Genomic DNA, 24,475 nt, shown 5'->3' on the forward strand with positions numbered 1-24,475 from the left:
TTGGTTATTTCCAAAGAATATTTAACAGTTTTCATTTAATATTACTGAGAGAGTCTGGGGACCTGTGTAAAGAACTGAAGGCTTGATCTATACTGATCTATCTGGATATTGCTGTGGTGCCAAGTATAACTAGGGGGAGGAGTAGCTTCTCTTGTGGACCAAGCAGTTAACAATGCTGGAAGAGTCTCGAGTTGCATAGTTAATGGGAAGTTCTTGTTCACAAGTAGCTGTATGGCCTGAAAGGTCAGAGTTGGTAAGACTGTAGTAGTATGTATCCCATATGAAGCCGCAAAAAACAACAAAAAAGGAGAGAATAAAAAGATCTTCACTTCTGTTTCATTTAAGCTAATTACCGCAGTGACCATCTGGTAACTAGACCGTAACTATTTAAAGAACCTGTATATATACGTGTGTGTGTATGGGCACCTGCATATGGGTATATCTAAGGAGCTTATCATTGTGATGATAACATTCTGCAAAGGAAGGTGAAGATTAATAAATGGGCATATCTTCTCTTGAAATACTATCTTTTAACATACTCAGCTGTGGGGTACTTTACCATGAGTTGCAGTTAGGTGCTATTTCTTGAATTGTTTGAAACTAATCTCGTCAAAATGCTATAAATTTTATTGTAGCAAACAGCTACATCTTTGAAAGAAGTAGTCAGCAGAACTGAAGCTGAGGGTCCTCCCAGTGTGTATGACTCTGCATAGCTGTATTTCAATTGTAGAATGAAACTAGTCTGAATTGATGTATTTTTAGACAAACTGATTTGTTTTCCTGGATTTACTGTTTTCAGTGATGCTAGGATTCTGTTGACATTTATGGTATTTAAAGCCTAGGTAAGTACTGAGTGTAACCATAAATTTATAACAGTTTTTGAAATAAATAATGGAAATTGACCATTTGTTCTTGCTTTTACAAGTATCAGTGAAAATGCAGATAGATGTATTTGAAGCAGTCAAGTCTATTATAGTTTTCACTTAAACATGAGTTGTTATATTGCTAATGATCTGCAAACAACAGAAACATATGGCTATCACTTTGCTAGAAGATTTTTTTCGTTTAATCACATGGCTATATAGTCTGCAGAACTGTGAAGTTAATCCAAAGGAAGGTCCATTCTCTGCATGGCTGTTAAATACAAGTAAGATGGTGCTGGATTGCAGTATCAATGCCTAGCAGCTCCTTTTATTGTGATGACAAAAAAAATATTCACAGGCTACATGGGTAGCTCCTAATTTTTTGTTGTTGTTGAAATACACAGCCTACTTCTGTTACTACGTTCACAATTTTACTTAAGTTTTCATATTCCCTAATACTTTACAAGACCTTACATTACAACTGTTTCTGGGATTCCCTATGTGATGTTTCATTGTATTCCATTTCAGTTATGACTCTGCAAAGAGTCAGAGTTTCCTATTAGATCTCAAAAAACCCACATTGCCACTAGTTAGTGGTTTTGTTTAATGTATTCAGTCTTAATTAGTGAGCTTCTTGACAGCTTTATCTCATGGCTAAAACTTGAACTATGTTTATGGTGAAACCAGTGTTTCTCAACCTTTTATTTGAAGCTAGATGTGGTATCTAGCTTAAAAGATTTTCATAAACCCTTCTCATTCCATAGTAATTTTTTTCTGTCTCCAAAGTACAAGTATTGAGTGGTTGTAGGGGCTGGGGAAGAATGTACATGTATCACAGAATCATCTAGGTTGGAAAAGACCTTGAAGATCATCCAGTCCAACCATTGACCTAACATTGACAGTTCTCCAACTACACCATATCCCTCAGCACTATGTCAACTCTACTCTTAAACACCTCCAGGGATGGGGACGCCACCACCTCCCTGGGCAGCCCATTCCAACACCCAACAACCCGTTCTGTAAAGATATGCTTCCTAATATCCAGTCTAAACCTTCCCTGGTGCAACTTGAGGCCATTCCCTCTTCTCCTAACGCTTATTACTTGGTTAAAGAGACTCATGCCCAGCTCTCTGCAACCTCCTTTCAGGTAGCTGTAGAGGGCGATGAGGTCTCCCCTCAGCCTCCTCTTCTCCAGACTAAACACCCCCAGTTCCCTCAGCCGCTCCCCGTACGACCTGTGCTCCAGACCCTGCACCAGCTTCACTGCCCTTCTCTGGACACGCTCGAGTCATTCAGTGTCCTTTTTGTGGTGAGGGGCCCAAAACTGAACACAGGAATCGAGGTGCGGCCTCACCAGTGCCGAGTACAGGGGTCAGATCCCTTCCCTGTCCCTGCTGGCCACGCTATTGCTGACACAAGCCAGGATGCCATTGGCCTTCTTGGCCCCCTGGGCACACTGCTGGCTCCTGTTCAGCTGGCTGTCAACCAACACCCCCAGGTCCCTCTCTGACTGGCAGCTCTCCAGCCACTCCTCCCCAAGCCTGTAGCGCTGCTGGGAGTTGTTGTGGCCCAAGGGCAGCCCCCAGCATTTGGCCTTATTGAAACTCCTCCAGTTGGCCTCAGCCCATGGCTCCAGCCTGTCCAGGTCTCTCTGCAGAGCCTCCCTACCTCGAGCAGATCAACACTCCCACCCAGCTGGGTGTCATCTGCAAACTGACTGAGGGTGTACTCGATCTCCTTGTCCAGATCATCAATAAAGATGTGAAACAGGAGTGGCCCCAACACCGAGCCCTGGGGGACACCACTCATGACTGGCTGCCAACCGGATTTAACTCCATTCACCACAACTCTTTGGGCCCAGCCATCCAGCCAGTTTTTTACCCAGCAAAGCGTGTGCCCGTCCAAGGCACAAGCAGCCAGTTTCACTGGGAGAATGCTGTGGGAAACAGTGTCAGAGGCTTTACTAAAGTCAAGGTAAACAACATCCACAGCCTTTCCCTTATCTAGTTAGCAGATCGCCCGGTTGTAGAAGGAGATCATGTTTGTCAGGCAGGATCTGCCTTTCATAAACCCATGCTGACTGGGCCTGATCATCTGATTGTCCATTATATGACTTTTATGGCACTTGAGATGACCTGTTCCATGACCTTCCCTGGCACTGAGGTCAGACTGACAGGTCTATAGTTTCCTGGGTCGTTGTTTCTGCCTTTCTTGTAGATGGGTGTCGCATTTGCCACCCTCCAGTCCAGTGGGACCTCCCCAGTTAGCCATGACTCCAGGTAAATCATGGACAGTGGCTTGGCGAGCACATCTGCCAACTCCCTCAGCACCCCAGGGTGTAACCCATCTGTCCCACAGACTTGTGTGCATCCAAATGGTGCAGCAGGTCTCTGACCACCTCCTCTTCAACTGTGCTGACCTCATTCTGCTTCCCCTCCCCATCTCCCAGCTCATGAGGCTGGGTGTCCAGGGAACAGCCAGTTTCACTGCTAAAGACTGAGGCAAAGTGGGCGTTGAGCACCTCGGCCTTTTCCTCATCCTTAGTTACCATGTTTCCCTCTGCGTTCAGTAAGGGAGGGAGATTTTCCCTAATCTTCCTTTTGCTGTTAACGAATTTATAGATACAATTTTATTATCTTTAACAGCTGTAGCCAAGTTGAGCTCTAGCTGTGCTTTGGCTCTCCTAATGTTCTCCCTGAATAGCTTCACTACATCTTGATAGTCTTCATGAGAGACCTGCCCCCTCTTCCAAAGGCAATAGATTCTCCTTTTGCTCTTGAGATCCAGCCAAAGGTCCCTGTTTAGCCAGGCCGGGCTCCTTCCCCACCTGCTTGTTTTTCAGCACTGGGAACAGCCTGCTCTTGTGCATTTAAGACCTCTCCTGAAGTATGTCCAGCCTTCCTGGACTCCCATATCCTTCAGGGCAGCCTCCCAAGGGATTTTGTCAATCAGTCTTTTGAACAGGTCAGAGTTTGCCCTCCAGAAGTCTAAGGTGGCAGTTTTACTAACCCCTCTCTTTGTTTCTCCAAGGACTGAAAACTCAGTCATCTCATGATCACTGCACCCTAGATGGCCTCCAACCTTTACTCCCCCCACAAGCTCTTCCCTGTTCACAAGCAGCAGGTCCAGGAGGCACCTTCCCTGCTCGGCTCACTCACCAGCTGCGTGAGGAAGTTTTCCTTCACACATTCCAGGAACCTCCTAGATTCTTCCCTCCAGCAGATACCTGGGGGGGTTAAAGTCCCCCACAAGAACAACGGCAAGTGACCGCGAGATTTCTCCCAACTGTTTATAGAAAGCTTCATCCACCTCACTGCTTTGGTTGGGGGATCTATAGAGGACTCCCACAGCGAGATCTGCTTTATTGGCCCTTAACCTAATCCAAACACTTTCAACCCCGTTATCGCTATGCTTTATTTCTGAGCTGTCATAGCATTCTCTTACATACAGGACCATGTAGATGGTTTGCTTTTGTGACTGCTGTGAAGGTGCAACATGCAAAGTGAAAACAGTGGGCCAAAATTTCAACTATGTTTAATGTTCAGAAAATAGCAAGATAGAATATGCCTCTAGCATTATGTTTGGACCCCAAAAGTAAAAGATGAGACAAATTTTATTTCTAGATAAACATCATGAAGTAAAAAAAAGAGGAATTCTTCACATGAGATACTAAGACGGTTGAAGCAATTTTACATAGGCTTGCAAAAAGCAAGTTGCTGATGGTGGAAAGATTAATTAGAAAAATTGACCTGAATTTGGCAATTTCAGAGAATTCCCAGAATGCATGTGACTCGTATCTTTCCTCTCCCTTGATCCTTAAAATGCTATTGACTACAGTTTTGTCACTGATAAACACAACTGTTTCCTAAGTGGCTTCTGAGTAGAAAAAGCTTGATGGTTTCAGACTTGCAGCTTACTGATGTATATGGGAGTTTAAATACTGCTATTTAACATCACTGGTTTTAATCTGGTTTTTTTACAATGACATCTCAAGGATTGGTATCTCGGTTTTTTTAGCTGGCAGTTACTTTGGTTTTCCTATGCCATTTTACTTTTCAAGGGATTTCCAAATATGCAATTTTATTAAGCTCTTTTAAAAAATCTTAGTATTTTTTCTCCAAAGAAGTGTCATAATAGTGGGTACCACTGTAGGTGTACATATGTGAAACAAATGGACTACATTCTTTTGAAGCTGATGCCTATAGGGGACCTGAGGTAGTTCACCTCAGTAGGAAGTGGAAGAGTTACCTCTGTCAATCCACTGTAACTGTACATAACAACATGGTGGAACCCAGTGAATCCAGCAAATCTCATCAGCTGTAAAGTTTGTAAAACATCAAACTTGCATGATTTCAGGAAACTTTTGGGAAGAATGTAGTCTTTAATGTCTTAAATTCACTGCTTCAAAGAAAAAGGGGGGAAAAAAAGGAAAATAAAACTCTCAAATTCTCTCTCCTGCAGGACAGGGTAAGAAGCTTCCAGTTCAAACTGTGTTGTCATGATCCAAGTCTTGCTTGTGTTGGATGACATCATCCTCCTTGCCAAAGAACACACTGCTGTTTTATGGGCAGAAAACTGAATATCTGACCAAGAATAGAGGTTACTCTGCTCTGTTGTTTTGTGTGTGCTGGGATGATGTGCTGAACCTGTTGAGCATATGCAAGTGATTCTGCACCTTGTGAGAGCATTAAATGTTGGATTAGATTTACAGAAATTCATTCCTTCAACCTTTGAACAGACTATATGAGAGAGAACGTGTCAGGAAAGACTTTGAAAATTTGAGGTCAGTATCAATATTAGTGGCCTTTGAACCCACATCTTTTTCATTAAAGCACAGCTTGCTGTAAAACAGTTTAACAATACTTCTCCAAATTCTTTACCCCAAGTTGGTGATGGATGCACTAATGGAACAGATAGGGGAGAAGATCTGGTGATCTTTTCTGAGTCAGTAACCAGGGAAATCTGAGTGATGGAATCAGTCTTTCATCTGGAAATACCTGATGTATTATTCTAGCAACTGCCACTTTAATTCATTGGGACCACATCTGAACTGGACACCCTGTGTTTCAGGCACTGTCTTGGGCAACGTAAACAACAACGGATGAGTCAACCTTAACCTGAGCAGTATGCTGAAGTACAAGAGTTACTGTCTCACACCGTAAGTTCCAGAGACCTCTCTTGACACAGAATGTCACAGAATGTGACTTTTATTATATATAGAATGGAGGCTATCCCCGTGAATTTTTCCTCACATTTTGCACCTGATTTACATACCACTACAGATGTGAACTCTGAAAGACCAATATCACAATCAGTTTTGACTAGTAAAGCTTTTATCCCTCATTCTGGCATCCTGCTTATGACTGTAGCAGGATCCATCTTCACAGAAATGCAAGAAAAAAGCTGTGTTTCATTTCTTACTGGAAGAAATTTTTTTTACAGTAACGGTTTCTTACTCTTCATGACATCCATACACGTATACATGTGTGTGCATGATTGCACCAAGCAAATTGTTGGAATTATGAATGTAAATAGGGCTCAAGGGGTAGGATGCTCTGACTTGCATATTCTTTATACAAAGCAAAAATTGCCCCACACAGACACACATTTTTTTTAAGATCCTGTAGACATAAATGGAATAATGGAACAAAGGAATAATAGAATTCTCTGGAAGATAAATATAAATATTATACCCTTGAAATAGGAATGCATAATGAACAGTTTGTGAATCAAAAGTTCTGTGGACTTTAATAAGAAACATTCCTGTTATTCTCAGGAAACAACAATTGACAGAACTACTCATAACAGTTAATACTTCTAATATTTGCACCTTGTTTTAAAAGAAAATATTCCATACTTTTAAATCAGGTCAGCAATATTAAGCTGCAGTGATGAAAGAGCACTGAGCAAGTGTAACTTTGCTTGTTTTTACCTTACACTTTGATTATTCACTTTTTCATCTGTGAAATCTTGTTGGTACTTCCTGGTTCACTGAAGATCTGTCTCAGAATATGGCTTTACTCTGGCATTCTTGTTGTGACCCATGTAATCTATAGTATTTCTGATTCTGCAGAGATATTCACTGAACCAGGAACATATAAGAATACTTGGAGTGTGGAGAAAAAAACTTTTATCAAAAAGTTGGATTGATTTAAAAAAATAAATGCTTATGCTGACTCCCAACCACAGCATCATTACAGAAATACTTACTGAAAATGTCTCACACTGTATTTTAACATTTACTCTTTTTTCTTGTGAGATTTATTAATTGTATCATTGAGCCCCTTCATTATCTTTAAAAAAATACTTTCGTTAGTTTCATGCTGTCCTTCTAAGACTTAACTCTGTACTTAAGATCCTTACCCGCACAAATTACAGTCTTCCCAAACATAATTAACTTCTGAATCTTCTTTTATCATGAGCCCTACTAATTTATTATGTTTGTTTTGTCAAAAATATATGTATTTTACAATACAAAAATATTTGTATTTTAGATATACAAAATATAAATATCCATGTATAGAAAACCTGTATTTGGTTATTAGAAAGTTGGCTTGGCAGGAAAATCAGTTTATTTCAAACTTTATTAATGATCTGTTTGTACTCTAGTTAACTACTTGGTCATTTATTAGCAGTTCCTGTTTTCCACTGGACCTGAGAGGACTGCTCCCTGGCCGCTGCAACAACATTACCATTTTTGAAGAGATGGGAAGTCAGTAAAATGGGGTATAAGAATGCAAGTATTGCTTTCTGAATAAATTATAGTTTAGTCATCTAAAGAGGTGGATGGAGAGATTTGAGTCTCAGTGAAATCCTTATGAAGGATTTGAATTCCAAGTTGCTTGTGTCCCCAAATCTTTATTTGGGAAAGCAAGCTTAAAAACAGAGCTTACGTCAAAAAATGGATCTTAGCTACACCCTGAAGAACTGGCTTGATAGCTTTGGGAGATTTATAGAGAAGGGAACTACATGGAGGTGACCTGTCATAAGCCATCTAAGTGGAAAGTATTTCATGTTTTCTTTCTATTTCTATTCTCTTCTTTCTGAGAGCACTGAAAGTTTTCTGAGAGCATTTGGAAATATTGTAAATCCACTTGATATTGTTTCAAGTAATTCAAACTATATATATATATATATATATATATATATATATAAAAAAGTGGTCTTGTTTCATGGTCTTTGAATAGAAGGGTCCTTTAAAGGCTGGGTATTGATCTACATTTTTACTTCTTAGTACAGTTCTTCTCTGTATACAAAGTGTAAAAACTAGATAGCTATCAGAGATAAGTGTGAAAAAAAAGTCTTTTAGTAACTGTTGCTAGCAAGGAAATATCTTGACACATGGCAAGACAATACAGAGAATGTGGGATCGCTGAAAGTCCTAGAACTAATTATATCACTACGTAAATCATGAGTCCCCATTACTGATCGTTTCAAATTAAAATTCTAAATAGAGAATATATAAAACACTGTTGAAAATGAGACCTCCATGCACTGAAGACACATAACACAACGTAAATACATACAACTGAATGTAGTGTTTGCCCAGAATCAACAAGTCTGTCACTAATATGCAAGGCCCAGATGAACTAAGTAAAGCTGCCTCCTCCTTCACTCTCTCTGCCTTGCTGTCCCCAAATGATTCCTGACTGAGGATGCTGGTGTTATTAGTTCAAGTGTTAATTTTAGTATTACTTGTCCTTTGCTTGCTGTTTACCCATAACTTTCTAAGACAACTTTTAAAGACAGTCAGAGTGTTTACCATGCATACAACTCTTTGTAAAAAGGTTGATAATTGTTTACAACCAAGATTTAAACAGTTGTTTATCTAGGATATGTGCTTATAAGGAAACATTTAAATTTTCAGTCTTATGATTTCAGCTGGATTCTCACACTGTTGCTCAGGTTGTATTGTCCTTTATTTCACCAGCAGTACCACTGATGTCAGCGAACAACAGTATTTGCAACAAATATTGCAGTATTTGTTGGTAGTAGAAATAAGATCTGAATTTTTGAAAACTGTTTTTTGTGGTGCTCTTGATTTAAAGATGAAAGTTGTTTGTCAAGACATGGCAGCATTGACTTGGTCTGAGTGGATGCAACTGCTGCTCACAGGCAGGGTGACATATAAAAACTCAGCTTTGAAGTCTCTGAACATTTTGTGCATCCCATTATCAGCTGGTCAAGGTGGAGACAGGTTTTCTTGAGGTTTTAGGAAAGATATGGTGGTGTTGGAATCTCTTTCTTCCCTAAAAAACCGTAAGAATAATAGGGGCATCTTTCAGGTTAATGTATTTTTTAAATGGAAACACTATAGTGTTTTTTTAAAAACTTATCCAGTCTGCTTAGAAATTAGGTTAGAAGTAAACAAAACAAAACTTAAGCAGCACTCTGTAGCATTGGATAAATTGGGGTCCTAGGAAAGAAAAGTACTTTTTGTGAACATATGAAAAAATCAGGTCTGGTACTAGCTCCCAGCAATCTTGATTCCTAATACTGTTTCTCTCAATCTTGTGTTTTTTCCTAATTTGTTGCAGAGACATCCAAAACTATATACATTTTGGTTTTTAATCTTACTTTAATCTGAATGTGATACCTGATATTAGAGCAGGTAGAGCTAACATGCTTGTTCTTAAGTTTCATTGAACAAATTGAAATTTAAGATCATGAGCATCTTACTTATCAGTCTCTTCTAAAAATATAAAATATCCTTCACTGAAGTGTCATTAAAACATAGCTAATACATACAGTTACTCAGTAAGGATGTAGAAAGATTCAGTCAATATGATGGAATGATCCTCTCTTGCAAGTGTACTTTGTACCTCTTCTTTCTACATACTCATTTTTATATATCTTTAGCTCACTTGGAACCTGTTCAGAAATAGTAATTTTAGACTGTACCCAATATTAATTTTAGACTGTGCCACACCTGGACTATTTATTTCAAATTTGTGTCCCAAACTTACAAAAACATGTTTTTGACCTTTGAAGAAATCTGCTTTATTTTTTGAGATTGTGTTTTTCAGACCTAAGAAAACAATGTTGTTGAGGTGAATGTGTCACCACAACTTTTTCTGCTGTCAAAATAAATTATCTTTTATACACTTAAATGACATTAATCTTAAATTGTGAATCTAGCTTTTATTTTCATGGACAAGAATGTTATTCTTTCTTTTTACTATTTGTTTTTTTCTTACATTTTTCCTGACAACTTTCTATACCTAACTCTGACAGTCACTCACATTGTAAAAGTAGTGGTAAATTGCCATGATGATAATAAAAGAAAATGGCATAGGCAAAACAGATCTCAAGTTTTTGTCTTAGAGAAGCACAATTTATTTATATGTGAAACTCTGAAAATGAAACAAAACCCTCGTATGTTACTAACACTTAAAATACTGTTTGTTTTCATGTTCAGTCATTGATGCCCAAAGACTTGGAGGTCTTGTTATTACTTTTTTAATGCTTAGTAATTATTTGTTTTCATTAAGAAAACTCAGTATCTTGCCCTATAAGTAGTCTTTTCGGATTCTCCAAAGTTGTTCCCAGACTACGATTTTCACATAACTTTTAAAATAGGAATTATGCTGGACTCAAACGCACTCTTTGCCCGGACTGAGTGAGGCGAGTGTTTTGCTGCGTTACCTTGGGAGAGGGGCTGTGTTTGGAATGCTGCAATGCCGTGGGCAGTGCATGCAAGGTAACTGCCTTTGTTGTCATTAAAGATCCTATTTAAAGAATCAGCACTCCTTGATCAGACCTGGTGGGTTTCCTGGAAGACAGGAGAAAGAATTTCCTGGAATAATTACATATTCTCCCTGGAGTGGAGCAGATCTCTCAGTCTCATTTGCCACTTCACATTTCTTAGCCTGCTATACGCTAGTTTTGTTGTGGTTTTTTTTTTTTTTTAAATCATGTTAGGTGTAGAAAAAGGTTGGGAGAACATGTAACTGCTTGTATCAAAGCTGGCTAGTCAAAGTGCTACGCAGTAAGGGTATGAGTTGCTTGTGCTTTATTTGACAGTTTTTCCCGTTATTGTATGCTGTCATTTGGAGGGAAAAGGCCAAACTTTGCTAACCATTGTGATCCAAGTGGCCCATTAGTACTAATGAAAGAAATAGTGTTGTGTATTCTTCTCTGCTGCAGTTCTGTTTAGGCTTTAAAAAACAAATTCTCTTGTTCACTTCTCTGATCAGTTATCACTGATTACTATTATTGATATGACTACTGACATGACTATAATATGACTATTACTACTAGTGTTAGTAAATATGGTTCCATTGCAGGTATCATGCAAAATTACATGGCTTAAGCTTGACTCTAAGATAAATTACCTTTCTGAATGCATGTTATTCTCCATGCATTTTTCCTCTGGAAACCTTTTTTCTCCAGAAAGGATCCTGAAATATAAATTTCACACTCAACTTCCGGGAAGCTGACTGACTTGGTAGGGCTGAGAGGTACCACAGTCAAGTAAGTGTCTGTTAAAAGACTTCCACTTGTCATAAGCTGGTTGCTGATGCTAAGATCAATGCCATCTCAGTCTGCTGTGTTCTCATCTATGTTCTACCTTTTTATTTCACCTTCCCCCCAACCCCCATCACATGACATAAGTTGTAAATCGAGTTTGTCTATTGCTTATATTTAAATGATCCCTTCCACTCCCCATTTGCTGGGGGTTTCCATCCCTTCGATTAGAGTCATACGACAAAGACATTTATTGAGCAGTTGTGAGAGCTGAGAGGTCAGAAACCTCTGGGAAGAGGTGGGAATGATCAGCTGGGCCTGGGAACCTCCTGAAGCAGATTTGGTTTGAGCATACTGTTGGGAGGCATCTGCAACATCAATCATCTGCGTGACATCTCCTTACGCAAAGGAACATCCAGTAGGATGAACAGTTTGTGTTCTCTTCCTTACCTCACTTTTATCCCCAAAGCAATTGCTGTTTGTATTTACGGTGCAAACTGAACAGCCCTACCAGAAGCCCTACTCCCCTGTCTTATTTGCTATCATCCCCCAGGCTACAAGCTGCTTGTCCTCCCCAGAGCATGCCCATACTCTTCCCGCACATCCTTTCCCATCCTTTCTACCAAATTCTAAATTTATTTTCTTCTCATTCTTGCTTTACAGTTAGTGTCACTAAAGTGTATTTCTAGTCCCAGGTCCTTGATTTATACATCAGCCCATTGCAGGATCTTTTCCCTCAGTCTCACACCCCTACCGCTCAGACCTTCCGTGGAAAGGCAGGTCCTGCCACTGCCTGGGATAAGCCTGCAGTCGCTTACAGCTTTATGCATTGCGGTTTGGTGCAGGGAATCACACTTGCATGCCAAATAGAGAAATACCTCCTCTTGAAAGGATACTCTGATCAGAGGTTGCAAGCGATTCTTAGTTGATAACTAAGAAAAAGTAACAACTGATTTTCCAGAGTCTGCATCTTTAAGGAAAAGGAACTGTAATGTACAACTTGGTTGCACTCCAGGCACAAGAGGAAATGGGTTATAGCAGTTGTGACTGTGCGGAGCAGATGTTTTGGTTGGACTGGCTATCAACCATCTGACTCATAATAAATTGTCAGTTCCAGTAAATTCCCAGTTTTCAATTACAGTAGGTAGGATACGAGAAAACAATGCCATTTGGATGGTGTATTTAAAGTGGTTTTGATGATAATTTTCATAAACAACTCATAATAACTTTGTTAAAAGATTAAGTATCTTGCAAAGGGAGCAGCTGTAAACATTGAAGCATGCATTTGAATGTAAATTTAGATTGATACGTTTGAAAACTAGCAAATGGTTATTTACACAGTGTTGATACAATCAGAAGTAGGATTTTAAGTTTTACTTTGGAGTCTTGTGATAACTGAAGTCTTTCCCTGAAGTTTTTTGGGGAAATGAAATTTCTAAATACCCTCAAACTTCCATTTTCATCTGTTCTGTACTGCATTTGTATTTTCACATGGGCACTTGTTCTCATTTTGAAAAATACACTCTTAATGAACCTTTCATCTGCACTGGCTAAGTAGACAAAGGATAAATTAGAATGAAATACTATTCGCTTTCTCTTTATGCTTTTATTTGTGAAAAGTTTTATTTATTCTAAGTTGTTGCTAGAAGGTCTCTGCAACAGAAAAAAGCCTAGGGGTTGAAAATCTTTAGATTTTTTTTGTTGTTTCTTTCTCACCACATTGCTTTACTATGTATATTTTGCATTTCCACAGCACTTTGGAGTTTTAGTCAAGAGTTGGTCCACACTGCGCAAGGTATCCTGTAAACATAGGAAACCCCTTGCAGTTCTTGAGAAAGAAAACTATTTATTTTCAGTGTTCATTGGTGTATCCTTTTTTTTTTTTTTTCCCTATTTGATTTGAACGGGCATTTTCTGAAATGAGTAAAATATTATTTTTTTAAAAAGAAATATGTGATAGCAAGATGACAGAAAGACACCATGAAAATTTATGTCAGATCTTTTACACTGCAGTGCACTAAAGGGTTTTTTTTTGCTATCAAGCATGAGTCTGTTGTGGAAAAACTAATAGGTGTGCATTATCACATGCTTAACTAATGATTTCAAACATTTTTACAAACATTCAGTTTTTAAACCTCAAAATTCCTGTGGCCCAGGATGTGTTCTCCATTCAGTGGAAATTCATTTTAATAATACCTTCTGTAGAGTCTTGTGTGGAAAAAGTTCTGTGAGTATAAAATGGTACTTTAATGTGGCAGTTCTAAGCTTGGATGCTAATGTTTATAGAAAATTACCATTCTTAATTTTTACAAAATCAGTTTTTCTTAAATAGAAAATCAAATTTTTTAATAAAATGGCCTAGCATTGTGTTATGAATCAAATACAAATAATGAAAAGGAACATCGCTACTTAAATATTAAAAAATGTGTTGTGACTTTAGTTCAACAGCCTTTTTTCCTAAAAGGGAATAATATTGCCAAAGCAATTGTATGTCACTCTCTCTTTTGAAGCCAACTGAAAAATAAAAATAGAGGTGATTTTTGCTTTGCTGCTCTGTTTGAATCTGACCTGTTCTTTGAAAGAAATACACATGCAGATACGGGAAAGGGGAAGACACTGCCTGGGCAGAGTTTGATAGGAAGCGTTAAAACAACTTCTGCCTTTGGATACTGCTGTGCAATGGTAGGATCTCTGCCCTGATTCTGGGGAAATGTCATTGCCTAATAATATAAGGATCCATCATCTCACCTAGTCACTAACAGGTTTGTAGAGATGACCAGGAGAGAGATCATCGAAGGAGTTAAGTTGTGACTGGCACAGACAACATCAAAAAAGCTCTATTAGTTGAAAAGCTTTCCACAGTTTATCTGTAAGACATGTGGTTTTGGTTTAGTTTTATAAACGACATTTGTAACAGACATACTAGGATTGAATGTAGTTCTACCAAGCGGATTCTTGCATAAATAAAAGTAACAAACTCTGAAAGGACTAAAGAGTATGGTGTCAGATAGAAGGGACTTCATCATAAATTTGTGTAAATCTGCAGCCACCTGAGCAATAAGGTTGAGCAACTTTATGGTGTTACTGCACTGCATCTTTTAAAACCTACAGGAATGCTGGGGGTTTTGGGTCTTTTTTAAGTTACAGTTTTCATTTCTCAAGGCTGAAAATATGCATCCATTTGAAAAGTGGTAGTTATAGAAGAATGCCAATTTCTTTACCTAAATTTGCATTGGACAGTAGCTGTATGAACATAATGCAGTGCTGTGCTGCCAGCTGTAGTTTGAAGTAGTGTTTGTTGTGTGTTATTTTTCTAAATGAAGAAAAAATCATGCCTCAATTTATTGATCTTACTACACACATCAGCTTATTGCAGCTTAACATGCAGATACCGTGATGATTTATGATGTGTGGTTTTTTCCTCTAGCATAAGTCTTCATATCAAAGAAGCCACTAGTGAGTGTAGAAAATGCAGTGTAGTATTACTGTATGGGTTAATGAATGCTGTAGTGGTGTTCACCTAATCTGCTTCAGGGTTGATTTTTTTTTCCCCTTCTTTTGATTTTGTTTGATTTGTAAGCACGTTCTAAAAACTGATCTTACGCGTGGTGTCAATCTGTGTGTGCACATCAATTTAAGCACTAGTAATAAATGCAAGATTAAATACATTTTGGGTATTTCCATGTAGCTTGTAAAATGCATGTGGGTTCTATTCTGTAAAAACAAATTATTTGAAAAAAATTACAAACAAAAGAATACAGTCTCAGCTGTATACATATGCAAGTGAATGTACTATATGTACTTGTCATCTCTTGAAGAGTACCCATTAAAATAAAACCTTTTTAATCATTAGCATTACTGCTTAATCTGTCTTAATAGTTCTTTTAATTTGATTCACAATTAGCAAATTAATGGGAAAAATCCAGTTAATGCCATACTCAGCTTCAGGAGTAAATGCTGTTCCTCATTTAAAGTTTTTCCTTAGTGATGGCAGTAAATGAAGTACTGGGGGAAAGGTTGGGGGGAATTGCCCTCTTGCATATGTTTTTGTTGTTGTTTGTCTTGTTTGAAAAAGGTTTTGTAATCTGTGCTGGTGGTTCTACTGTAGATGACGGTATCCCTTGGATACTTAACGCTGAAGGGAACATTGTGGGTCACAAGATCCTGTCTGTTGCCATTACAGGCAACTGTGTCACATAATCCCATCCATAAACTGATCATACCCCAACAGGACAGCAACTAGTTTTTGTCCTCACCACTCATATGGAGTGTTGTCCTGCAACTTCAGGTTAAAACTGTTCTGATTTCCAGTCACAGTGTTCTCATGACCGTCTATAGGCATTTCTAAGAGTATGCTTTTCTTTCAGCTGTCAGAAGTGAGCTGCACACCAGGGCAGAATTTAAGAAAACACTGTCAACTCTGTCTCGTTTTTCATCTAAGACAATTAGGCTTTTTTAAGACCCATTCTTCCCTGCAGCTTATCACTAAGTTTCTTGGCATGTTGTGTACTGCACATAATAACTGGTATGCAACTAGTCTCTCTGGACATTAACAGTTTCAGTCCTGCCAAAGCTTCAAATGGCACGAGATTGTCTTCCTGAAACCACTCAGCAGCCACTTTTTTCTTTTTTCTCCCCAGTTAGGGCGGGATCTCCTAACAATGTTTAAGTGGTTTTCATGTTCCTTCCTCACAGCTGCTTGTGGGACAGAGCATACCAGGGCACACTGCACCATGTTGATCCTGCTTTGAGCACATATCTGCTCGGTTATCTATTTCCTCTTGTATTTTTCCAAAACGGATAAAAACAAATGCATCTTGGCAAGTTGCTATGTACATATGCACAAACACATTAAAGGACTTCTTTGTGAGCAGCAAGTGACACCGTATTACTTGCTGTTGATGAAGGTGACTACACTGCTAACTCATTACTTTCTAACTAGAGGTCCGGAGCTTAAATGAAGTTGTATGTAGCAGAAATATGCTTGTTCGTACTATATGTGATTTATGAATTGGAGAGATGTCAGGTCCTAACCAGAAACAATTTGTTCTAGCTGAACCCAAAACTGTAACTGATTGTTCTGATACAAAGAAGGCCTCAGCTGTGAATTCATTGACTGTCACCATATTTAGCATGGATTTTTTTTTTTTTTCTTACAGTAGTTTTTGCTGCAAGTAATGCATAGGTTTGATTTGCAGGAAACTTGGGGACAATGACTTCTAGATACAAATTTCTGATCACAAAAACATTTTTCATTCACAAGAGAAAGTAGGAGTTGAATACAGCAGGTATTTTGGACCATATACTACTTTGAAAAATAACAAATATAAAATCTATGGTCATAAATCAATGATATTATAGCATTTTTTAAAATTCTTTGGCATTTGCATCTTATGTTAGTGTTAAACCAGGAATTCTTAAAATTGAAATCTGCATCTTTACTGAAATATGTAGTTCAGTTAATTGAAGAACACTACACTGCTGAACACTTGCCAACATACTAGTTTTATTTTGATACTTTAAATTAAGCATCGCAGAATATTTTAAGTACTAATATAGTAAGAAAGAATTTGCAATGTATTTTTCAGTGATTACACTTTAGGTTTCTCACTTAGTCTCTCCTAAAGGAATTGGTATATGACTTATTAGTTGTTATCTGTAAGCTTAAAGTACTCTGTCATTTGCCATTTTATATTTATTATTTTTTATGTACAGGATGTGAATGAAGATCCTGGAGAAGATGTTGCACTTCTCTCCGTTAGTTTTGAGGATGCAGAAGCTACTCAGGTTTTTCCTAAGCTGTACCTCTCCCCACGTATTGAACAGTGAGTGAGACGGATTTTTTTTTCTGGAGTGTTCATTCTACTTTATCTCTGAACTTTCAGTTTTTTCCTGATATATGTGAGGATTGTTTGCTAGGTGGTAACATGTGATTGCTTTGAGTTGCTTAAGTCATAGTGATCACTGTGAGTGTGTGTGTGGTGGAAAAATGACAAATCTTCTTTCAGGTAGTTCTGTATCTATGGCTGGACCACATATGGATGAAGAAAAGTCATCACTGACTACATGTGATATTCCTGTAGCATCATAATCTGATAACTGTGTTGTGTTTACCTATAGCAGGATATTTTGGGTGCCTCCTATGGTACAGCATACTGATACCCCCACTTTTTTGTGGGGGAATCTTTAATTTCTTTTTCTTTTGAGAAGGTGCTTTGTATAAACATAATACATTTGAATAAAGTATTGTCATAGAAGCTAAAGGGCTTTATTAACTGTTTTTTAGACATTTGCAACTTTAATAAGTTACTTATTTCCAGAAGAATATCTGAATATTTTATTTGAAGATTCTTGAACCTTACTGATCTGTTTACCAATTGGCAAACAGATTTGCTGAGAAATTAGTTTCTACTGCTAAAGTGGAAGAGTGAGGATTAGAAATCAGTCTGCTTTTATTAAATTTTTCTTCTTCCATTTCTGGAATTAAGAATGTCTCAATGCTTCTCCTTCCCTTCAAAAAAGTAACTACATTAGACTGTTCAGATATACAGCAGTCAAACTGGTCCAGCATTGTTTCAGTGACGCTTTGTTTTTGTGGTTAATACTGCAGTGACTTTCCTCTGAAATGGTGATGACACTTCTGGGTAGAGAAGAAAAGATGGGAAACACTGACTACCACAGTTTTAATGATAAAGTTTGTGTGAGTGAAGGAACATGGTATCTTGCATTTTGCTCAACAGGGCATTGGTCTGTATAAACTGTTGGATGCGATTTAAAAAACAAAAACCAAGATTGGATTGAGATAAAGGCCTAAGACTTCATTGATATTTTATTTAAGAAAATGCAGGTTATGCATGCACATGCAAACACACACAATATATTTAGCAGCTTTTACATTTTCATATTTTTTAGAAATTCACTACTTATTGTCAGCATTATTTGAGGGAATAATTGTAGTTAAACATGTAATTATCCTTCCCTGTTCCAAAAGATTCTTCTGTTCAGCTGCTGTTAAAAGCAAATGGGCTGTCATTAGTTTCCATTGTATTTTCAGCTCTATAACATGTTGATTCTTAAGTGTATTTCAGGCCACTATGTCTGTCTAAATGACCCTTGTGCTAATGAATACATTGCTTATTTTCCCACTTTCAACAGTATCTTTAGAAAGATCTTAACCTCTTGATTCCAAGAAGAATAACAATACAAAGGAACACTTTGTCTTCCTAAAAGTATTGCACTTTCTGTCAGTGCCCTAAAAATATCTGATTTTAGATGTGTGATGTAGAGCAATATAACAGAAAGATATTCAAGTGGTGTTACTATATATCTGACACATCTGATATATTTATGGCTTTGTCATTTATGGCTTATGTAGTCATGTTAAAATCATGCCAGTAAACCCTGGAGTTCCATGCCACGCCTTGTCACGTTATCTGTATATCAAAGTTGAGCCACTTCAGTCATCTAACTCAATCCATCCTTGTGCATTTGTAGGGCGTTCATCACAGTATCTAGATACTGGTAACCCATAACACCAGAGTTGCTTGTGAGCTCTTGCCTCTTGCTTTATTCTACTGGCTACTTCCTGTGTGCCATGAAAAAAGTATGGGTATGTTTTCAATGTTTGTTCAATTACACTTTAGTAACAAAGGTATAGTTGTCTCTTATTCTTTCCCTCTGCTCTGTTTAGCAGGGGCTGACAGTCTAGATATTTAACTTTCCAATGTTTGGGAACTGAAGCAACAATGCATACTTCTTTATACTTTTTGCCAAAAGTACAAAAAGCCTCAAGAAGCCCTGAGGATTAGTTTAATGACTTGAGGCCATGGCATGTTACGTTTGAATTGTGTTCTGCTTATGAAAGTTCTTTCCTGCTGCTAACAGTAATTGCATCTACAAAAGCCATGTAAGCAAATTACCAGTGTATTTTTTTATGCAGCAAATTTTGAGGTGGAGTAAGTAGTAGTTGACAGTTCCCAACATAACATTCCCAAGTATTCAACAAAACAGGAAAAATACCGAATTCCCACAATTATTTTGCTAATACTAAACTCTGTTCACCTTAGGAAGAACAAGCAAGCAGGAATAGCATTTTCCTGACATATGAAAAAACATTTTCAGATAGAAATGTTTCAGTTTTGTAGAGAAATAAGAGCGAAGGGCCTGTTTGTGTAACGTGAGTTATCTCCTACTTTCCCAAGAGGTTTAATTGCTTTTGTGCTCTACCGTATAAACATGCATTCCCACACTGCATTTTCTAAAAATGATACATACCCACAGATCTTGTCAGCAAATTTGAGCCCTAGCAATATGAATATAGTCTTTTTGCTTTAAAGGGTTATTGTAAAGCACATTTGCTCTATTTTAAGAGGGATGGTAAACATAATGCTAGTAAGACTTTGACTGCCCTTTGTCATAGACTCTGAAAGAGACATTTGCAAAATGAGAGACATGTCCGCTTTTTATGGTTTGAGGCTAAGATATTAGTACATTTGTTGGCTTGAAAAAGCTCATCTATTAAAGCAGGGGATAGAAATGCAGTAGAGAAGTATTGTAGCTCATTCGAGTCAGTATCAGCGTTCCATTGACTTGTGTGGTGTTGTCTGGCTGCAGGAGTGTAAAGTCCAGTTCTTACAGTAAAGTAACAATCCCGCACTTAGGGATGGGAAGCATTTGTGTTACTTTATAAAAATTCTCAGCAATAATTATTCATAACTATACCTGATTTCATTCTTTTATTAAAGCCTTCTAATATAAAACCATTCTGTTAAATACTAGTTGTTCAAAACATATTAACAGCAATTTCTACTTAATGTTTCTTTAATTTGAACTCAATCACTTGAAACAACTTTCATTTATAGTTTTAAGAATTCTTCTTATTCTTTACTGCACTGCATCACTAAGCAGAGTAGATGCCAATGACAGTTGCTTTTAATGATTTCAAAAATTAGATTAAGTTAAAATGAAACATGGGATATTTATGATATGCATTTTCTTTAAAAACTACCATCATAACTGTAGTATCATAAAAACAAGTTTCTGCAGACTTCTGGAGGAAGCGGTAAGCTAGAAAACCTCACAGACTGACCACCCAACTTGAGAGGATGGTGCTTGTCAGCATCTGTGAGTGTGTCCCCTACGGCTTGTCCTGTTCCTCCTCCCACCTCGGGGCATGGGGCTGGCCACAGGATTCTCTTCATCCCCTGCTGATGGCTGCTGTGCTCTGGGGAGAGAGTCAGAGAGCTAAGCAGTGTCAGTACCTGAGGCCCCTCACTTGCTCATCCACCTGACCTCCTCCTGCTGCTAAGCGGGCACAGATGTATTCTGAGCCTGCTTCTGCGCTCCTCAGCATGACGAGGAGCTCCTGGGATATTTACCCTTTATGTCTCTGTCACATTTCCATGCGTTATTCATAATGTGTCTGAACCTGTTGGTAGAAAGCATCTTGCTTGCTCAAAATTATCTTTCTAGTGAAAGTATAGTATTCATATGGAAAGAAAATTTGTAATAAAAATACGCATCATATCTTTGGTTTTATTTATTAAAAGTTGCTAGACTCTAAGTCCAAGGAGTCAGTGCGAGATTGAACAGCTAATTTTGTAGTATACATACATACTACACATGTATGTGGATCAGAAGATTTAAAAAAAAAAAAAAAAAAAGGTTTGTTTTCTTCTTGAGTTGTCTGTGTTAAATAAAAATGGGTTTGTCTTAGTTCACATTTTAAAGTAAAAAGATATAAGGGTAGAAACACTGTTGCTCAGTGAATGCTGTGTTCCCTGGATTCACAGAAATAATCCTGCAATAAACACTGGCGTCCTGGAGGGCTTTTCTCTGATAAATACTCAGATGTGAATATGCTAAGAAAACCAGCTGTCAGTAGAACTTGTTTTGCTTAAATGGATCAGGCTCCATGCTTTGGGGACTGAAATGGCCGTGTTTTACTGGTCTGGGAGCTGTGCCAGAGGGTTCTTCGTGACTGAGGGTGGTATGCAGAGTTCGGTGACTGCGTTTAATCTTCTCGTACGGGCAGGGCAGAATAACAAGAACCTGGTCTGAACTCTTAGTCTTTGAATGTTTCTGTATGTTTTCCACTGATGGAAAAAAAACAAACAACCAACCAAAACCCACACGAAAAAAAAACCCAACACACAGAAGAGAAAATTAAACATGTATTTGCTTTATAGTGTTTCTTATCTTTTACCTGTCCTTACTGTTGGGAGTTGGAGGAGAAAAACCACAGAATACACAGAATACTACCCATTTACTGCCAGGTACTGCCTCTCGCTATGTTTGAGATGCAGGGGTGCTGTGAAGGGCTTCACCTGAAAAGCTGGCGTGCCGTGCTGCTGAGTGAACATCACTGGTTCAAGCCTGCTGTTTCAGAATGATTATGAATAACACAGTCTTTAAATGAGTGGTCATGTTTAGGCTTTTTTATATGTCTGTCTTCTACAAAGACAGAGGTAAGAAGGTCTTCTATTTGGCACATTAAAATGTGCCTGTTCGTGATGATTTCAGTAGAGTTGTTAGTAGACAGCCAAGACAGTCTATGACTTCTTCAAATCCCAGAGCATCTTTGCAGACATGGGAAGCAGAAATCACTGTTGCTTTGTAGAGCTTTCTCTTCCATTAAGCCCAGTTTGGTCATGCCTCTACACAATGCCTCGCCAATGAGTCAGTGAGATCTCCTGCCTACTCTATGTGCCATGTCACCATCATCCAAATCTTCTGAAACTGTAGCCAGTACCATAACCAGATTTCTAGTCTAGCTCTGCTTTACAACTCTTCATGTGTCCTAAAAATCATCTGCTCTGCTGCAGCCACCTTTTGATGGGCTGTTGGCAGCTTCAGAAGAGATCAGAGTAGACTGGGATTGATAGTCCTAACAGATTGACTTGTATTTCTATCCCAGGCATTCAACTGTACCAGCTGTTCCTTTTTTTTCTGAGGCTGATACAGAACAATTAGTGAAAATAGTTGTAGAAGAACTAAGATTATGTGTCCATCATCTAAATGGTGCTTTAATGCTGGCAATGTTAATGCTGTCCTTAAATGGTTCACTTAGTGAGATTTTTAAGATGGTTTTCTTTCTGTTAAGAGACTAAGCAATTAGACCTAATCATTGAGGCATGAAATAATTGAGGCAGTTCAGTGGGACTGATTTCGTTGCTAGGTAATGAGGTACCAGTTTCTCTGTATAGGAGGTGAGGGGCAGTTTTTGGTCTGACATATGCTTTGTGGCAATCCAGAGCTCAGCGTTGCCTTGAGTCTCAGAGCAAAACTTTAGAGCTGAACATTGGGAAGGGTTTGTGTCTTTCCAGAGGCGTGTCAGGTTTCTCTTAGAGTGTCAGCCTGTACGCATAAAGTTCTGTAACCTGATGGTGGAGGGAGTATTTTTTCATGATATATCAAGTACTTTACCCCTTAAAGAATTTTCTTGTATAGTAGAAAAATATATCTAGAAAGCAATTAATAAGCAATTACAAAAGAAAATGGAAACGTGATTCAGGACTCTCTCCAGCTCCCTTCCTCTACATATTTCTGAGTGGAATGGTCTGTAGACATTTCGGTAGTTTTAAACACATTTGTTTTCTTTAGATACAAATCTTTCCATTAAGGTGTTGCATTTTTTTCATTTATGTACATATAGTTTATTTCAGGCTATTGTAATTAAGCGTGCAGTTCTGTTTCATGTTATGTTGTCATATCCTATAAGTATACCATGTTTCACTGTAAATAAGCCCTGTTTCAACAGAGGCGTTTCTAAGTACCATTGTAAAGATTCACTTTTCTAAAATATCCTTCTCAGCATTTTTACTGTGGTATCACTGCTTCTAGGCATGTTTACCCTCCTACAAAGAGTGATAATGAAGGAAGAAGGGAACAAAGTAATTTTTCCTTAGGACATCAGACAGTATAAAGGTGTTCTTAGTTCTTTACTGTTGCCCATATGTTTAGATTGTATGTTTATACAGTGAGATTGTCGGAAGCACTTTTAATTAGTCAAAACTAATTCTGGCAATGACATTGAAAATTACAGCTATCTCAGTTACTAGCTAGGCCAGTACTTAGTACTTTTGAAATCTCCTGTATTTGTAACAGGAATTAAAAAAAAAAAAAAAAAAAAAAAAAAACAACCAAAAAAAAAAAAAAAACCAAAAAAAAAAAAACCCACCTTCGGTTGTGTTTACTTTGCTACTGAAATTCATTTTAGTTTTACAAAAAATCTTACTTTTCTTCTGATACATCAAAATTTTTTGGCTTTTCTATTGCCTATGTTGTTCTTACAGTTTGGGGTGTTGGAGGGTATTTTTATTGCCATTCTGACATCCCTGGTGCAGTACTGAAGTGCCTTTCTCAGATATTTCCCCAGGATGTTAGAGCACACACAGAAGTTTTCACCTTCCTTTCCTGACATTTTTCTGAAGGAGAAAGAAAGACTGCTGAACAGAATCAATCCATGTTAGTACTGAACTGTGTCTGTCACAGGTAACGGGATTTTTTTTCATACCTAAGAATTAATAGGAATTTTTTTGTTTTTTTATGTAGAACCGTTTGTTCTAAAGAACATTGTGGGCCAGCTGTAGGGCCACCTTGAACTCCTTGAAGTATTTTCCATAAAATTAGTTAGGCTGACCAGAGAAATTTGAAACAAGTGCGATCTTTTTTTATGCTATGGCTCGTGCCACAGAACAAGGGTCTGGTAACTGGGGTTAAATGTTAACCTAAAAAATTCCTAACTGGGTCTTACCTGATTTGCAAAATTTGTGTGTAGGGAAACTTAACTGGGAGCTTGTCTAGGGCTAAGTTAATTGTGGTTTGATGGATAATGTGCTGTTGTTAAATACTACTTTAAAAAGCAACAACAATTAAATACAGAGTTGCTGGGAAATCACAATTGAAGTAGTAGTTTCTCTGTTGTTAAACACGCTTAATTCCACAGACTGTCTCTTTGGAATGAAATAGCTCTTGCAGAAGAAAAGTGCTTCAGAGTTGTTGACTGAATCAAATTTAGAAATTATCTGACAAGTCTAAGACTTCTGCCAATTTATCCTTAAATGTAATCACATGAGTAGGTCATGGAGGGTTTTTCTTTAGCTGAAAGTTGAGCTTCAGATGTTCAGCTGTATCCATTCTAACTA

The 24,475-nt window shown here is 38.0% G+C and overlaps 1 protein-coding gene across 2 annotated transcripts in view; it reads left to right on the forward strand.

Annotated features, from left to right (window-relative positions):
- Positions 1–24,475, forward strand: part of BABAM2 (BRISC and BRCA1 A complex member 2) — a 177,433-nt gene that overhangs the window by 77,809 nt on the left and 75,149 nt on the right. For both annotated transcript variants that reach the window (XM_074897058.1, XM_074897059.1), the window contains exon 7: positions 17,046–17,155. In XM_074897058.1, coding sequence (XP_074753159.1) covers positions 17,046–17,155 — 110 coding nt within the window. The remainder of the gene's footprint in view (positions 1–17,045; positions 17,156–24,475) is intronic.

The sequence above is a fragment of the Athene noctua genome, chromosome 1 (assembly GCF_965140245.1).
Source record: "Athene noctua chromosome 1, bAthNoc1.hap1.1, whole genome shotgun sequence".
In the NCBI taxonomy this organism is placed as follows: Eukaryota; Metazoa; Chordata; class Aves; order Strigiformes; family Strigidae; genus Athene; species Athene noctua.